The 17,458-nt window shown below is 45.4% G+C and overlaps 1 protein-coding gene across 2 annotated transcripts in view; it reads left to right on the top strand.

The window, feature by feature from the left end:
* Positions 1-334: 334 nt before the first annotated feature.
* GABRG2 (gamma-aminobutyric acid type A receptor subunit gamma2) overlaps positions 335-17,458 on the top strand; it is a 384,270-nt gene continuing 367,146 nt past the window's right edge. For both annotated transcript variants that reach the window (XM_063447499.1, XM_063447500.1), the window contains exon 1: positions 335-771. In XM_063447499.1, the coding sequence (XP_063303569.1) occupies positions 662-771 (110 nt within the window). In that variant the 5' untranslated portion in view covers positions 335-661. The remainder of the gene's footprint in view (positions 772-17,458) is intronic.

Here is a 17,458-nt window from a genome sequence, read left to right on the forward strand (position 1 = left end):
CTATATATAACTTCATTGACCTTTATCTAACGATACTTATGGAAACGTTAACACCTGGTGAGAGAAAGATAGAGAATTATGGACCCGGGAGGCTCAAATTAATATCATAAAATAAATAAGAATTACTAAATATATCAGTTATTTCTCCGTTTTGCTAGACAGATTGTGCTAAATAGTGAATGTGCACAAGCACTGGTTTACCGTTTTCACAATACATAACGTCACATATGTATGTAGGCAGTCAAAGGTTGAAAATCATCTTAAAGGACAACACGCATGTGTTAATCTGCACAGCTGCACCAGCGTGCAGGCATTCCACTTTCCCCTCGTAGTTAATCTGCATTCACTGAGAGGCTCTTTCACCCTGACAGATTTGCAGTGTGCATGCATATGTGTTCGTGTTATCCCCCTTGATTCTCTGGCTTATTTATTTATTTACTCATTTTCTACAGATTCCTTTTATTGTCCCTGCTTTCACAAGCGCTTAATACTGTCAAACAGTGGATCTGCTGACACAAGACGCGTATAGCGGATCTCATATAACCAATATTAATTCTCCCAGCCTGGCGGAATGTATCATTATAGTCAATGTACCTGGTAGGGGGTGGGGGGCACGACGGGACTATTCCATTTGAAACAAAGAGAACGGTTGAGGGGGGAGATGTGTTCACCAAAGACGCCAAATTCTGGAAATTATACCTTACTTAATTTCAAATTTTTCCACCACAAAATGATCGTGTGGATACTCCTGCTTTTATGTCGTATACAATGGTAAGATCTGCGTGCTACGTTTATTTATTGTGTATCTTAATATAAAGAGAATTGTTGAAAGATTCAATTGCATGTGTGTCTGCTAGGACTTACCGTATACATTTGATAAGCAAGAGTATTTTAATGTCTTTATTTCTGTTATGTACTCGTGCATGATAATTCTCGATTTTTTTGTTGTATTCTTTTTTAATACATTTAATGTCTGATAAATTTGCTGTATGTGCCAATGCTTTATACACGTTTTAATCTACGTTAGCAGAGCTGACAATAAATAAAATACATGTTTATAAAGAACTATTGGAATGAATGGTTTCCCCTGTAGCCTAGGCGCATTATGGCCGTTTTAGGGTCGTTATATTTATTCCAGCCTGTTTACATAATATGCTTTAATAGCAATAGCGTTTGCTGTAGGATTCTAGAATGTAGAAATGTATATTCAGCACCTTGGCCAGCGTACCCTGCATCCATTGCAGGAAAGGGAGACACAAAACTACTCTTATGCTACAGTAAATGAGATGTAAGTTATTCACAGTCCGTTGTACTGATAAATGTCCATTAAATATATTTCTGAAGAAAAAATCAGAACACATATGTTTCATATAAATCTGAAATATTTTCCAAACGTTCCCTTTTTTTATGGATAACTGCAGTAATAATGGTTGTGCTGATACAGTCTTTCCAGTCAATCACTTTGGAGAAGCAATACGTGGATAGGCAGAATGTGCAATGGTCAATTATTATAAACTGATCTCAGCATTTGTCTATTAACTCTGACTTCGTTTTTTGTTGTTGTTTATTTTGCATATTTTTGCTACAGCTTAAATCAGCATCCATTTTATCATGACTAAACATAATAGCCTTTTATGGAAAAGTGGGTGCTCACATTTTGTTGTTTAGCAAAACATAGAGGGTTGCCATGTTGAAATATGCCTATTAGAAGCATTTCCAGTCATTTGCAGTGGCTCTGTGTGTTCCTGCACATACTATGTTGTCAATGTGGTATGAGATCCCAAATAGTACAAAAAGCATACAGATGAATTTTTTTTTAAACTTTTAAATGAAAACTATTAAAATTTAGCAAAACAAAATATAGAGATTCTCAGTGCACTAATGTTTATACTCGGCTTAACCTCTTTTCCCACAGCTTGTTTCAGCTAGGCCTAATGCTCCAGAGCAATCTTGTCATTGTTACCATGTGTTTGCTTGACCATAAGTTCCCTCTGTCTAATGTTAAAATAAAATATGGAGCTTTTATTTAAATCTATAAAATCTATATATGTTGTTTGTTTTTATTTGAGGAGTACCTCATATGGCTAGGACTTTAATATATTGTTTGAATTAAGATCAAAATATACCAGGAATGCAGTATACTTTTGAAGCTTAGTTTCAGAATTTTGTTCGTTTGTCATCTAAGTTTAATATAAAAATTACTTTACAAAGGTATGCATTTTTATAAAGCAGACCTGAGTTAGCATATTTACGTAGGGATAGTCTATATTTGTGACTACTTTACCACAATATCTGCTACATATGCATTTGTGTGTTTTGTGTGTGTGTGCTTCATGGATTTTGCTTATAGGTCATAGACCTGATATGCGCTATGACAGTAAAAAAAACGGTGCACACATTTTATTAATGTACTCCACTAGTATACTTTTGCCAGGGTTTTGCGATATTACAGGGTCAAAGTGGAGGCCTGAGCATCCATTTTGTTTTTCAAACTTTGACTTTTGATATGCTGGAACTAAATGTAAAGCATGTTAGCTATTCACAAATTTAAATTACTCAATGAATACATACAATTTGCATATGTAGACTCCCTGGTGTACCTACATGATGTATTTTGAGACCTAATATGGAGATCTGTTTTCACCAATTTGTATCAAAGTTTTCATGTTATTTATATATTTCCTCATTGTTCACGTGCATAATTGCATTTTTCTGTTTATTTCTTCCATCAGATGATATAAAAAAAATGTTGTCTTCTTGTAAGTACAGCACTACTACATATGTATAACTACAAGATGTAGAAACTGTAAGACATAGTATTGTGGGACAATGGGATCCTTCTGATATCGAGGAGGTATACATAATGGGTACAAGTAGTAATAGATACAGAAAATGTATACACAATGATTTAATGTGTTGTCAAAAATAACATTGTGCACACTGATAGCATTTGTGAAGTGACTACTAAACTCAGTTGTGATTTTCTGGTTGAATAGAGGTGAATGGCTTAGTCCTACAATACCATACAGGCGTTACATGTATAGGTAGTGTCTGGAAAATGTACAGAATCTTTGTCGCGACCATTATTTTTAGTACATTGATCCTCGCTACCATTGACAAGTTTGGGAAATCCCATCCTGCCAGATCCTGTCTAACTTGCTCTAAAAGGAGAGAATAGTTTGCCTTATACAGGCCTCACATTGTCTGGGTGATGTGCATTCCTAAATATTTGACTTCAATCCAGTTCCTCCACCGTAAAGGGAGTATCAAGTAATTTCTGTTCTTCGTCCGAAATAGTATGTGTCGTGTTTTTAGTCAGATAAGTCTGTAGGTCTAGCTCTGAGCCCGGAGGCCGGGGGAGGTTGAACAAGTCACAGTAGTAAGCCCTGAAGACTTCTGCTAATTCATCTGTCGTATTATGGTAGGTCCATTGCTTATCCTTTAATTTGGCTATGCATGATCTTTGCCTCTTTGCCTTTTGCACCTGTACTAACAATTTATCACATTTGTTCTTGTGGACATAAAACATGTTGTATGTCAGTAACATGGCCCACTGTGCTTGTATGTTCAGTAGGTTTTAAGCTCCAAGCAGAGGGCAGTAAGACACTTAACGGAGTCTGGAGACACTTGTGCCTTATGTTTCAGCTCCTCCTGTCGTATTTTATTTAGAAGGTGTTGAGTTCTAGCTGCCCTCTCTTTTTAAATCCTAGAGCCCCATTTGATTGATATGCCTCTTATGACAAATTTATGGGCTTCCCATATCCATGCCGCTGAAGAGTCCTGAGTGGTCTAGACTTGTCATGATCTCTTCCACCACCCACCTATCATCTTAGTGCTATTCTTTAAGTCGCCAGCGGGAATTAGGCTGCATGACTCTCTGTATGGCAGTGTTTAAGAAGATGGTCGCATGGTCCGACCAAGTTATCGTGCCTATAAAGGCATCGGCCAGCAGGTGTAAGTGTATGTGGTACGTCAGAAACCTATCAATGCGTAAATAAGTATTTGCAGTGTGGGAGAAATCGGAGAAGTCCCTTCCGTCAGGGTGAACTGTGCACCAGCTGTCAATGAGTTGGTGTGAATGTAGTAATTTATGCAAATGTTGTTATTTGAGATGGTCCCTACCCTGGGAGGTAGTATCTAGTGTCTGGTCTGGACCAAGATTCTTGTCACCCCCAACAATCAGAGTCCCCTCCATGAAAGGTTCAAGCTTCATCAATATCCGGCTAAGAAAATAGATTTGGTTATTATTGGGCGTGTATATATTTTCGAAGGTAAATAAGACGTTATTGACAATGCCCTTAAGAAATAAAAATCGGCCTTGTGGGTCAGTTATAATGTCTCTTTTGGGGTGAAGGAGACATTAGATGAAATCATGATCGCCACCCCTGTGGATTTGCACCCCATATAGTTACTGTAAAATGAGTGAGACACATGCTTAGCCCTGAGCGTTGGTGCACTCCCTTGCCTAAAGTGTGTCTCTTGTATAAAGTGGACATCCGTGGGGGGGATTTATCAGTGGCCTGGCTAGCAACATGTAGTCTGGGAGGGTGTAAGTTACATAGTGGATGAAATAATGAAAAATAATACATCATATTATAGAAATATATAATGGCAATGTCCTGAGTCTACAAATGAGTAAATATATACACTTCTAAACAAAAAATAGATAGGTGTTGTCTGCATAAGGCACGGGTAGTGGGGTCGGCCGTATACCATTAAATTACCTTCTGTCAGTAGGCCAAGGCCAACTCCCCAGACCCTATGGAACAGGGGGGAACAGTGGAAGAGGTAGTTAACGTATACCCTAAGTGTGTTGTGGCAAACCTAGCCACTTCTGGACTGTAATATATCAGGGTTGTCCGGAGGCTGAAAGGGGGGACTGTATCTTATATTTGTATGTGTATTCTCTAGGACCGTTCGCATGCTGGCAGCCCTAAGCTACCAGCATGCAAACCCTTCGTTTGACGAATTGCGGTCCTCCGGGCCGTTCGCCAACCGAATACGGGCTCCCCAGGTAGACCACACACTTAGTCGTGTGGCGCTCATTAACCGATTGCAACAATGTTGCAATCGGTAATTAAAGGCTCTCCTAGGTGGCCGTCGTTCGACTACCGACCATGCGGCGGTCGGCCATCTTGGATCCTTTGTCTCTCCAGCGGTGTTCGGTCGTCGAGCGCCTGGTACTAAGAACGGCTACTCACTGATCCGAACACCGCTGAACTTCCAGAGCGTTCGGGAGTTCCGCGTTCACCACATTCTGTTCCCCATCGATGTTCGGTAGTTTCAAACCGAACTCGATGGTTAAGTGTATTTTGTGCGGCGTTCGGTTAGTTTAGCTGGGATCTGAGCGGTATTCTCACTAAATGTGCCCGCAGACCCCAGCTATCTACCGAACGGTTGTTCGTATGAAAGTGAGTAATATTATGCAAAATATTGATTTCTATGTGAATTGTCAGTTTTGCTGCACGAGGGGATAATCCACTTAATCGTCCATTTTAGTGGGAGTATCCCTCTCATGCAGCAATGCCTGTTGGGATAATTACACTGCCTGCTGGGAGAAATCCCCTGTAACATCTGTAAGGAGACCCCTTGCAAGGGGAACTGCACAAATATGGAAGTCTGTGAATAAAGCGAGTTAGTTGACTCCCAAACTGTGTTTCGTCTGGTTATTGGGAGGATTTGGGGACTTGCATTACTTTTCAGCGCTGACTGTGGATTTACCTGTGAAACCAGCGGAGATCGTGGACTTTAATACTGCCCTCCGCTACAATTGGTGGCAAGCGACGGGATCCGACCTTACAGCCAAAAAAGCGCAATTCGGGCAAATTGCAACTGCCGAATGAGAAAAGGGAATGGCAAGCAGAATTCAACGAAATAACCGACTACCGAAGTGAATGGAGACGGATTATTCTACGCTAAAGAAACAAACGTTAAAGGAACTGCTGGAAGCCAGGGGTAAGATAGCCAGCAACAAAACCAAGGCTACCCTAATTGCCGAGCTAATGGAGGGAGACCGAGGCCGCAGCGCTACACCCCCAGCAGTTATGGAAGAAACACTCTATGAGAAAGAAATGAGGACCAGGCTAGCATTTTTGTCGCAGCCTATATCTGATGCCATGATGAACCTGGTAATGGCGAATGTGCAGGAATACGTAATGGCACACAGCCCACAGCACACACTAGCTCGAGCAGAGTCCGCAACCGGGTCCCTCTACAACCCGGTAAAAGCCAAAATCCCATATCAGGCCTTCAAAGCATTTTGCGAGGAAAAGGATGAGACGGGTACTTGCAGGACTTTGAGAGACTGTGTGATTTGCATGAGTTAGAGCGGACAGTATGGGTGCAACTGCTAGCAGGCAAGCTAGCAGGTCGGGCAGCCGAAGCCTACCGTGCTGTGCCCAGTGAGGACAGCAAGGATTACGAGAAGGTGAAGCGAGCCATATTAGAGAGGTATGCCATTACTCCAGAGGCATACCGAAGCAAGTTCAGACACTTGCGCAAACCAGCACGAGATTCGCACGCGGAATGGGCGCACAAACTAGATCAGGCCTCCCAAGGGTGGATACAGGCCAGCCAAGCCACCACCATGGAAGAGTTGCGCCAGCTGATGTTGCTGGAGCAGTTTTTTGATGGACTATCCCCTGAGACACAAGAATGGGTGCGGGACAGAAAACCCCTCACCCTAACTGAAGCAGCTAGATTGGCCGACCAACACTTTGATGCACGGAGACACAATGGACCTATAGCCAAAAGCTACCCTCGACCCATAGGACTACCTAGCGCTCTTCCATCTCCAGCGCCCACAGCCCCCCCCCCCGTTTCATCCTTCCCAAGGGAATTTACCTCCACCTTCCAGATATAACGGGCGGGCCAACATCCAATGCCATTCCTGCAAACAATGGCGGCATATGGCCCGGGAATGCACCCAAAACCGGGGCAAGCCCGCCTGGAATCAGGGCCGCCCAAATCCGGTACCCAGGGCGGCTGCCCATCATTATCAACGGGAACCGACCACTCAGGAGTTGTGGAGTGTTCATGCAGAAGAACCTCTGGGTATATTACATGAAGTAATGTCAGTTCGAGCCACCGATAACCGGCAGCATCACCGGCAGCTGGTAACTCTAGAGGGGAAAGAGGTTCAGGGGCTGCGGGATTCGGGAGCTACCTTAACCCTGATAGCACCCCATTTGGTCTCCGAGGGGACACATACTGGCGGATCTGTGGCAGTCCGGGTAGCCGGGGGAGCAGTATACCGACTGCCCACTGCGAAAGTACATTTGGATTGGGGTGCGGGAGAGGGGACAGTAGAAGTGGGACTAATGCAGAATTTACCGGCAGATGTTGTTCTGGGGAATGATTTGGGCCAGATGACCTCTGATTTTGTCCCCCAGGCTCCCTACCAGGAAGCCCACCCAGTGACCACACGGCAACAGGCTCGCACCATGGCTACACCAACACACTCTGAGGCTCAGGTAAGAGACCAAGACCCCCACCCGACACGTTTATCCTGGGATACCCCGACTAAGTTTGAGGCCGAGGTGAAGTCAGATCCCACACTACAGATATACAGGGACCGGGTACACGCGGATCAGACAGGGTCAGAGGGGGAGCGATACACGTGGGAAAAAGGGCTACTGTATCGCACTGCTGAACGGGAAGTAGGAGGGTCGGTCACAGTCACGACTAAACAGTTAGTGGTACCCCAGAAGTATAGGCAGGAATTACTTAGGATTGCACATGACATCCCCCTGTCGGGACATCTAGGGATGACCCGCACTCGATATAGGTTGACCCACGCTTTTTTCTGGCCAGGGATTTCTAAGGACGTGAGACAGTACAGCACTTCCTGTGACATCTGCCAGCGGGTAGGCAAGCGGGGAGACCGCCATAAAGCCAAACTCTGCCCCCTTCCCATCATCGAAGAACCCTTTAGTCGGGTGGCCGTAGATATAGTGGGGCCCTTACCAACACCCAGTCCCTCCGGGAAAAAGTACATTTTAACGGTAGTAGACTATGCCACACGGTACCCCGAGGCTATAGCCCTCACCAATATTCATGCCGAAACAGTGGCAGAGGCCCTAATGAAGGTATTCTCCAGGGTAGGATTTCCCCAAGAGATCATATCCGATAGGGGCACCCAGTTTACCGCTGAGGTCACCCAGCAATTATGGAAATTATGTGGCATTAAGCCGATAGTCAATTCAGCGTACCACCCCCAGTCCAATGGCCTATGCGAAAGGTTTAATGGTACACTGAAACAGATGCTCCGCAAATTTGGAGAGGCACATAGAGACTGGGAAAGGTTTTTACCCCATTTACTGTTCGCATACCGGGAAGTGCCCCAAGAGTCCACCGGGTTTTCCCCGTTTGAATTGCTGTTCGGGAGGAGAGTACGGGGTCCGCTGGACTTAATCCGGGAACACTGGGAGGGAGAGAGTAGTCCCGATGGGACCCCTATTGTATCGTACGTGCTGGAGTTTAGGGACCGACTGGAGGCACTAACTCAGGCCGTGCGCACCAATCTCCAGGCGGCCCAACAACGCCAGCGCCGCTGGTACAATAGGGGGGCCAGAGACCGCAGCTTTCAAGTAGGACAAAAGGTCTTGATTTTAAAGCCAGTCCGCACAGACAAGCTGCAGGCCATCTGGCAGGGCCCATACCAGGTGGTGGAACAGAAGTGTGACACCACCTATGTGATTGGCCCCTGCTCCGGGGTAGGGAAAAGACGCATGCTCCACGTGAACATGCTCAAACCCTACCATGAGCGGATAGAGGATGTGGCGGCGATATGCGCCTCTGCCTCAGAGGATCAAGAGAATCTGCCCTTACCTGACCTCTTAGAACCGGAGGAACAGACCGAGCCCTCCAAGGGGGTTCAACTGGGGGAGCGGCTAAGCCCTCAAGAGCGTGCCCAGGTACAAGCGCTGATTGTAGCTAAAGGGGCTACCTTCTCCAATTTACCTGGGTACACTCCGCTGACCACCCACCGAGTTGAAACCCAGGGACAGCTACCTATGCGGCAGGCTCCATATCATGTCCCCGAATCCGTGAGGACACATATGAAGACTGAGCTGGAAATGTTGCAGCTAGGGGTTATCGAGCCCTCCGATAGCCCCTGGGCATCGCCGGTAGTGCTGGTACCTAAGAAGGACGGCACGACACGTTTCTGCGTCGACTACCGGAGGCTAAATGACAAAACCGTGTCTGATGCCTACCCGATGCCCCGGATAGACGAGCTGCTAGATAAGATGGCCCGTGGTCAGTATCTCACTACCATAGATTTGTGTAAGGGATACTGGCAAATTCCCCTAGCCGATGATGCCATCCCCAAGTCGGCCTTTGTCACCCCGTTTGGCCTGTACCAATTTCGGGTCATGCCATTCGGGATGAAAAACGCTCCGGCAACCTTTCAGCGGATGGTAGATCAGCTACTGGACGGTTTCCAAAGTTATGCATGTGCGTACTTAGACGACATTGCCATATTTAGCCAGACCTGGGAAGAGCACTTACAACATATAGGGGCCATCCTAGACCGGATTGGGGAAGCAGGGCTAACCCTGAAACCCAGCAAGTGCCATATCGGGATGGCAGAGGTGCAGTATTTGGGTCACCGGGTGGGGTGTGGGCAGCAGAAACCCGAGCCGGCGAAAATTGAAGCCGTGGCCAAGTGGCCTACCCCCAGGACCAAAACTCAAGTATTGGCATTTCTCGGTACCGCAGGGTACTATAGAAAATTCGTGCCCAATTACAGTGTCCTGGCCAAACCCCTGACTGACTTGACCCGCAAGAACCTTCCCCGACAGGTTATCTGGGCCCCAGAGTGTGAGCAGGCATTCCAACAACTCAAAACTGCTTTGACTAATGCTCCCGTACTTGCCGCGCCTGATCCAACTAAAAGATTTCTTGTTCACACAGACGCTTCAATGTTGGGATTGGGAGCAGTGCTGAGCCAAGTAGGAGCAGATGGCGGAGAACATCCCGTAGCTTACCTGAGCCGAAAGTTGTTACTCCGGGAAGTAAGCTACGCCGCCATTGAAAAAGAATGCCTGGCCGTGGTGTGGGCCCTCAAAAAGTTGCAACCTTATTTATACGGACAACCCTTTTCCCTACTCACAGATCACAACCCGTTGGTGTGGCTGAACCGTGTGGCTGGAGACAATGCCAGGCTGTTGCGCTGGAGTTTGGCGCTACAGCCCTTTGACTTTACGATCCATTATCGCCCAGGGAAGCAAAACGGTAACGCCGACGGGTTATCTAGACAAACTGAACTTGAAAAATGATCTGTGAGTACTCCCCCGGACATCCCCAAGCCGATCCGTTGGGATCAGACTGTGTATGCCGGCTTGGTTCTGGGGGAGCATTGTGGCAAACCTAGCCACTTCTGGACTGTAATATATCAGGGTTGTCCGGAGGCTGAAAGGGGGGACTGTATCTTATATTTGTATGTGTATTCTCTAGGACCGTTCGCATGCTGGCAGCCCTAAGCTACCAGCATGCAAACCCTTCGTTTGACGAATTGCGGTCCTCCGGGCCGTTCGCCAACTGAATACGGGCTCCCCAGGTAGACCACACACTTATAGTCGTGTGGCGCTCATTAACCGATTGCAACAATGTTGCAATCGGTAATTAAAGGCTCTCCTAGGTGGCCGTCGTTCGACTACCGACCATGCGGCGGTCGGCCATCTTGGATCCTTTGTCTCTCCAGCGGTGTTCGGTCGTCGAGCGCCTGGTACTAAAAACGGCTACTCACTGATCCGAACACCGCTGAACTTCCAGAGCGTTCGGGAGTTCCGCGTTCACCACATTCTGTTCCCCATCGATGTTCGGTAGTTTCAAACCGAACTCGATGGTTAAGTGTATTTTGTGCGGCGTTCGGTTAGTTTAGCTGGGATCTGAGCGGTATTCTCACTAAATGTGCCCGCAGACCCCAGCTATCTACCGAACGGTTGTTCGTATGAAAGTGAGTAATATTATGCGAAATATGGATTTCTATGTGAATTGTCAGTTTTGCTGCACGAGGGGATAATCCACTTAATCGTCCATTTTAGTGGGAGTATCCCTCTCGTGCAGCAATGCCTGTTGGGATAATTACACTGCCTGCTGGGAGAAATCCCCTGTAACATCTGTAAGGAGACCCCTTGCAAGGGGAACTGCATAAATATGGAAGTCTGTGAATAAAGCGAGTTAGTTGACTCCCAAACTGTGTTTCGTCCGGTTATTGGGAGGATTTGGGGACTTGCATTACTTTTCAGCGCTGACTGTGGATTTACCTGTGAAACCAGCGGAGCCCTCCACTACATGTGCCCTCCACTACATGTGCCATATGGGGATAAAAACAATGCAGTCAATTAGTGCACAAATAGAAGAAAATTGCTAAGATAACAAAATTCAACAACATTCTAGCAGAATGCAACAGCACTAAGTGCCTAAAGGGAGTAAAGGATATACCCTGATGAGGGATTCAAGTTGGCTGTGCTTGAGAGTCGGGCCCAAGTCCTTTTTCCCTGGTGTTGTTCTGCGCTTCTTTTTACAAGCATAGTCAGGACAAGCCAAGGTCAGGGAATCCAGGTAAATCAAGCAAACAAACTGCCAAAGTACCATACAGAGTGATTTAGTAGTTCAGCTCTGTATGGTAGACTTTGAAACAGTCTGTTATGCAGAGGGCGGGTAGGGATGGACAGGAGGGGCAATAATAACTGAAGTCCTTTCGGACTCCTCTTTTCCAGCAAACACGGCATTTTCGTTGGGGTGATCTTTTACAGGGTGTGGGGGGATTCAGGAAGGGAAATGTTTGCTAAAAAGACGTTGGACATCTTCTGATTCCAAAGGAGGGTTAGGATTTGGGGTCTGGGCAAATATAATTTGAGACAAAATTTGGACCATAAACTCTAGAAATGGGCATGGTCTACCTATGGCTTCCTTTTTATAAAGCACATAGGCATTGCAAATTGCAATCTGGGTTATGTAGATTGCAATTTTCTTTTACAAGGTCCTACTCTTCCGGTTCACCAGATAGGGCTGTATGCACTGATCAGCCAAGTCTACTCCCCCCATAAACTTGCTGTAGTCTACAATGCACTTTGGCTTCTCCAGCTGCTCAGTTCCACCTCTCACAGACACTGGCACTGAAGTTTCGTTGTGCATTGTAGACAACATGTACCCATCTTTCCTATCGGTGAAGTGAAGGGCAAGCAACTCATCCTGGCGGAGCGCTGAAAGGGAGCCTCTACTGCATCTACCTCTTGCCAGGGTTTGGGGGAAACCTCTACGATTTTTACGCACTGTGCCACAGGCTACGGTCTCAAAGCAAAATAGAGTTTTAAATAACTCAATGCTTGTGTAATAGTTGTCAACCCATAGCCTGTATCCCTTATTTAACAAGGGAAGGATTAGGTCCCATACTATCTTGCCACATGTCCCCAAAGAATCAGGGCATCCTGGTAGGTCAAGATGGCTATCCTTCCTCTGATGAATACGAAACACCCATGTATATCCAGATTTTGATTCACACAATTTATAAAATTTTACACCGTATCGGGACCGTTTAAAAGGGATATACTGTTTAAAAAGTAATCTACCCTTCTATTTCATTAAGGACTCATCTATACAAATATTTTCTTCAGGGATATAATTTTGGGAGAATTTGTCTGACAGGAGTTCAATTAGGGGCCAAATTTTGTACAGCCTGTCAAACAATGGGGGGCACAGTGTGTTGTCGTTGAAGTGTAGGAAACGCAGCAGCTGCTCATAGCGATCCCTCTTCATAACCCCAGGGAAAAGAGGGGTTGCCAGGATGGGGTGCTTGTACCAGTAGAACCTGATACTCGGCTTTTTGACAATGCCCATAACTAGAGTTAGGGCCCCAAATTTGCGCATTTCTGTGAGATCCGTGGGGTGCCACATATTACGCAGATTGTAATGTGACCCCGGATTCGCAGTCAGATATTGGTTGGCAAATAAATTGGTTTGCTCAACCAATAACTGAAATACTTCCTCTGACATAAACAAATCAAAATATTTTAGGGGCTCCCAAGCATCCACCATTACAGTGATTCCAGGGGTCGCCGTAAATGGGGGAATATCTGGGGCCGTCAGGTTTGGGGGCACCCAGTCTCCATCTGGCATTGGGCTTGCTGAGCATCCTCTTGTTGGTGGTGGTGGGGCACCATCACTAGAGGAGTCGGTCATAGCCTCAATGTCAGAGGCAGTGATAGTGTCACTGTCTTGCAGAGTGTCACTATCACTGCCTGCCAGAATGGCGTACGCCTCCTCGGCCGAGTAACAATGTGCCATTCTAGGGGGGACTACTCAATAATTAATAAAAACAATCTAAGGGGGAAATTACTAAATTCCTACCTGCCTAACACCCTACTACCTACCCTCAAAAACCCACAAAAAATAAAATAAATGTACTGAACGCAGTTTAGGCTGCTGTGACCAGTACAGAAAGGGTTATTTTTTTTATAAAAATAACCCCTCAAAAAAGTCAGCCTGATCAGAGAGCCCTCTGATCACAGTGATCACTGGTACAATACTGTACAGTAGTGATTCTGTACAGTACAGTGATCATGGCAGCGGGGAAGGGGTTAAGGGAGATTTGGGTTTCTGCGGCTGACAAAGGGTAAAAAAAAAAAAAAAAAAAAAATTTACCCTAAAAATAAAAATTAATAATAGTGCAAATGTACTAAAATCCCTAAACAGGCTGATCACAGTGTTAAATGCTGTGACCAGCACTGGGAGGGATAATTTTTTTTATCTCTCTGCCTCGCTCTCTCAGATCGAAGTGAGGTGAGGAGAGGGGTAGAGACAATGTGTCAGCCAGCGATTTAAAATCATTGGCTGACACATTGTAACCGTGATCGCAGTGACTGGCTGTCACTGCGATCACAAACTGCAGATCACCACGGATTGGCCACAAGGGACCTGCCCAAACTCTAGTGGATTATGCACTAGAGTTTGGGAGGGATCGGGAACACGTGGGAGGGCTTAAACGCCGCCGTGAAGGCGTTTAAGCCCATTAACGCCGGGACGGCATAGCACGCCGTAACGGTGTGAACGGGTTAAAGCACAGAGCTGATTCTGTTAATGTAATAATATTGCAACATGAGTCAAAGCTTACTGAACTTACTGAACAATTTAAAGCTTTGCAGACACAATTTAAATTTAACTCCCGAGAAAGGAATGGAGGTGCTGAGCGCTTTTTCTGTTACAAATCAAACTACACTAGAAAGGTCGACTAGCCGGACACCACCGACACCACTGCCGGCACAGAGGAAGATGAGGAGGATGGATGTGATGCAGTAATGAAACTTAGAAGGACTAGTTCTGTTAACAAATTTGAAAAACATTGGTCTATTAAGACACGTTGTTTTAGTTTAATAAACCAGTACATTTCCAATCAAGGTCAGATGGGTCATATATATTATCTGTTCTCTTGATTTTACTTAAATATGTGTTGGGGGCCCCTCATATGTTGCTTTTTACTAATCCTATTTTAGAGTTATTAAAGCTTAGAAAATGATTCTGAAGTTCTACTCTCATAATGTAAGGGGCCTCAATACACCACATAAGAGACGTTTGCTGTACAGGGATGTTAAAAAGCAATGTTATTTTTATACAGGAAACTTTCTTCTAAAAATACAATATAAATATATATTCATATATAAATTCATGTCTAAAGAGTTTCCAACACAATTTCATTCTGTATATAAATCCAAATCTAGAGGGATTTCTGTAAAACAGAGAAAGTAATTGATGATTCTAGTGGCCGTTTTGTAATCTGGCAAGGAACAATTGGTGGCGTGGAATACACATTGGCCAACATGTATTTCCCTAACTCTGGGCAATATCATTGCCGGAGAAAAATTATTATTATTATTATTATTATGATATTTGTAGAGCGCCGTCAAATTCCGCAGCGCTTTACAATGGGTGGACGAACAGACATGTAGTTGTAACCAGACAAGTCGGACACACAGGAACAGAGGGGTTGAGGGCCCTGCTCAATGAGCTTACATGCTGGAGGTAGTGGGGTAAAATGACACAAAAAGGTAAGGATATTATTAGACTAGTGACAGTTGCAGAAGAGGAATCAGTTGAGAGCTATTAACAGTTTAATTGATACATTTTTATGAAGAAGTGGGTTTTTTTTTTATAAATTCTTTATTTTGAAAGATTTTTTTTGTTTTGTTTAGGGGTAAGGGGTACAGAAAATAAGCGGGGGGTAAACATTTGGTAAACATGAAAAAGGAACATATATTGCTTACACATAAAGTTATTTCAGTATTTCGAATATTCCGACAGTTGCAATATTCTTGTGATTATGGATCTCAGCGTTGTGATACATATCATTATTCTATTCTTGCGTGATACATCCTGGTCTAGTGGTTTGGGTAGGGTACAGAAGATTAAAGGGTTGGGGGTAGGATGCCCTGTCCTATCATAGGTGTGCAGTTGTGGGGTACCTTTGTTTGCACACTGTGCTTTCGTGATCTTTCTGTTGTACCCTTTGTGTTTGCGTACTTCAGTGGTCAAGTCGTCCCGCTGAGTTTCGGGCTCCTCTGGGATGAGAGAGGTCGGGGTGGGAGATATCCTGAATTGTCAGCTTGTAGTGTCTGTCTCTGTGTCTTGCGCTCTTCCGTTCTAAGTGAGTTATTGTCCGTTATATGTCATCGGTATGGGTGTGGTTTGTGGGTCGTTTCGGCGTCATTTGTGGTGCGGTGTGGTGTGCGTTGTGGGTGCTGTGTTGCTTTGTTAATCGTTAGTGTGAGTGTGTGTTTTCTGCGTAATGCTATTGTTTGGTCATGTGTGTCCTTTGTTTTTGTTCGCCATTGGTGCCGGCGTGTATCGTAGCTTGGTTGGTAGGAGAGTGTGGTTTGTGTAGGGGTGTTCTAGCGGTCTACTGACTCGGGGGGAGGGGGGCTGAGGGGGTTATGGGTGTGGGATATGTGTGGTTGTCGCGTACTTGGGATGTGATCCCGTGTGGGTGCTCGCTGGCGGTCTAGGCTGTTGGTGGGTATTCATAGAACCATGGGTCCCAAATTTTATTGAAATGTGTGGTCGTGTCGTGAACCAGTGCGGACAATTCGTCCATTTTGATTGTGTCCTTAATTTTCCTTTTTACTGTGTCTAGCGTGGGTGTGTCTGGGCTTCCCCATTTCTCAGCGATGGCTCTCCTGGTTGCTAGTGCAATTTTGGCAATCAATTTGTTTTGGGATCTTGGTGTATTGGCCATGGGTTTGGATAGTAGCCATATCCATGGGTCGTGTGGTATGTTAGTGTGGAGGATCTGTGATACCATGGTTTCTATTTGGTTCCATAGTTGTGTTGTGTGTGTGCATTCCCACCACATGTGTATGTAAGTGCCTCTGTGTCCACAGCCTTTCCAGCATAGGTCATTGTCCGACCTGCCCATCTGTTTGAGTTTTAGTGGGGTGACGTACCATCTCAGTAGTGTCTTGTATGCTTGTTCCTTGTGGTTCACACATATGGATATGGATGCCGTGGCTTCCCATATGTCGGTCCAGTCTGTTGGATCCTCGGCTGGACCTATGTCCCTCTCCCAAGCCGACACATATGTAAGTGCTCCGTGTTTAACGTTTTGAATTAAATGGGTGTATAGCTTTGAGATCTGTCCTTTGTGTGTAGGGGTTTGTATGCATTGTTTTTCGAAGGGCGTAAGAGTTTTTGTGCCGGCCTGTTTTATTGTCGGAGTTTCGAGGAAGCTTCTAAGCTGTAGGTGGCGGAACATGTCGAAGGTGCGGTATGGTGTAGTTTGTGGGAGGTCCGCGAATGGTATTGGTTGTTGGTTTCTATAGAAGTGGTGTAGTCGTGTGAGGTCGTTTTCTTCGAATCGGGCGAAGTCTTTTGGTGTCATGCCGGGTGGGAAGTGTGTGTTGCGAAGAATTGGTGTCAGGGGTGAGGGTTGTGTTGTCAAGCCACTTTTTTGGGTTACTTTGTCCCAGATGTTGATAGTGTTGATGATTGCGGGGGATGTTCGGGGTAGGGGAGGTCTTGCTGTTCTGGGGAGCCATATGTATAATGATGGGAAGTCCCTGCCAAAGATATCGTGCTCTAGGTCTACCCATCTTTTGGTTCCGCAAGGGGCGTGCCAGTTTTGTGCTTGTGTTAGCTGAGCTGCCTGGTAGTAGTGGGTGAGGTGTGGGAGGCCTAAACCCCCTGCTTTGTTGGGAACGTATAGGGTTTGTCTTTTGATCCTGGTGCGTCTGTTGGCCCATATGAATTTGTCGATTGTAGATTGTAGTTGCTTGATGTCAGTGTTTTTAATTGGGATTGGTAGAGTTTGGAATAAGTATAAGAGCCTGGGTAAGACATTCATCTTAACCGATGTCAGTCTTCCCAGCCATGATATTGGCATGTTTTGCCATTTCTCTACATCTTGTTTGATTTTTTGGATCGTGGGTGTGTAGTTTAGGTCATAGCTGCGAGAGAGGTCTGC

The sequence above is a fragment of the Pelobates fuscus genome, chromosome 3 (assembly GCF_036172605.1).
Source record: "Pelobates fuscus isolate aPelFus1 chromosome 3, aPelFus1.pri, whole genome shotgun sequence".
Classification (NCBI taxonomy): domain Eukaryota; kingdom Metazoa; phylum Chordata; class Amphibia; order Anura; family Pelobatidae; genus Pelobates; species Pelobates fuscus.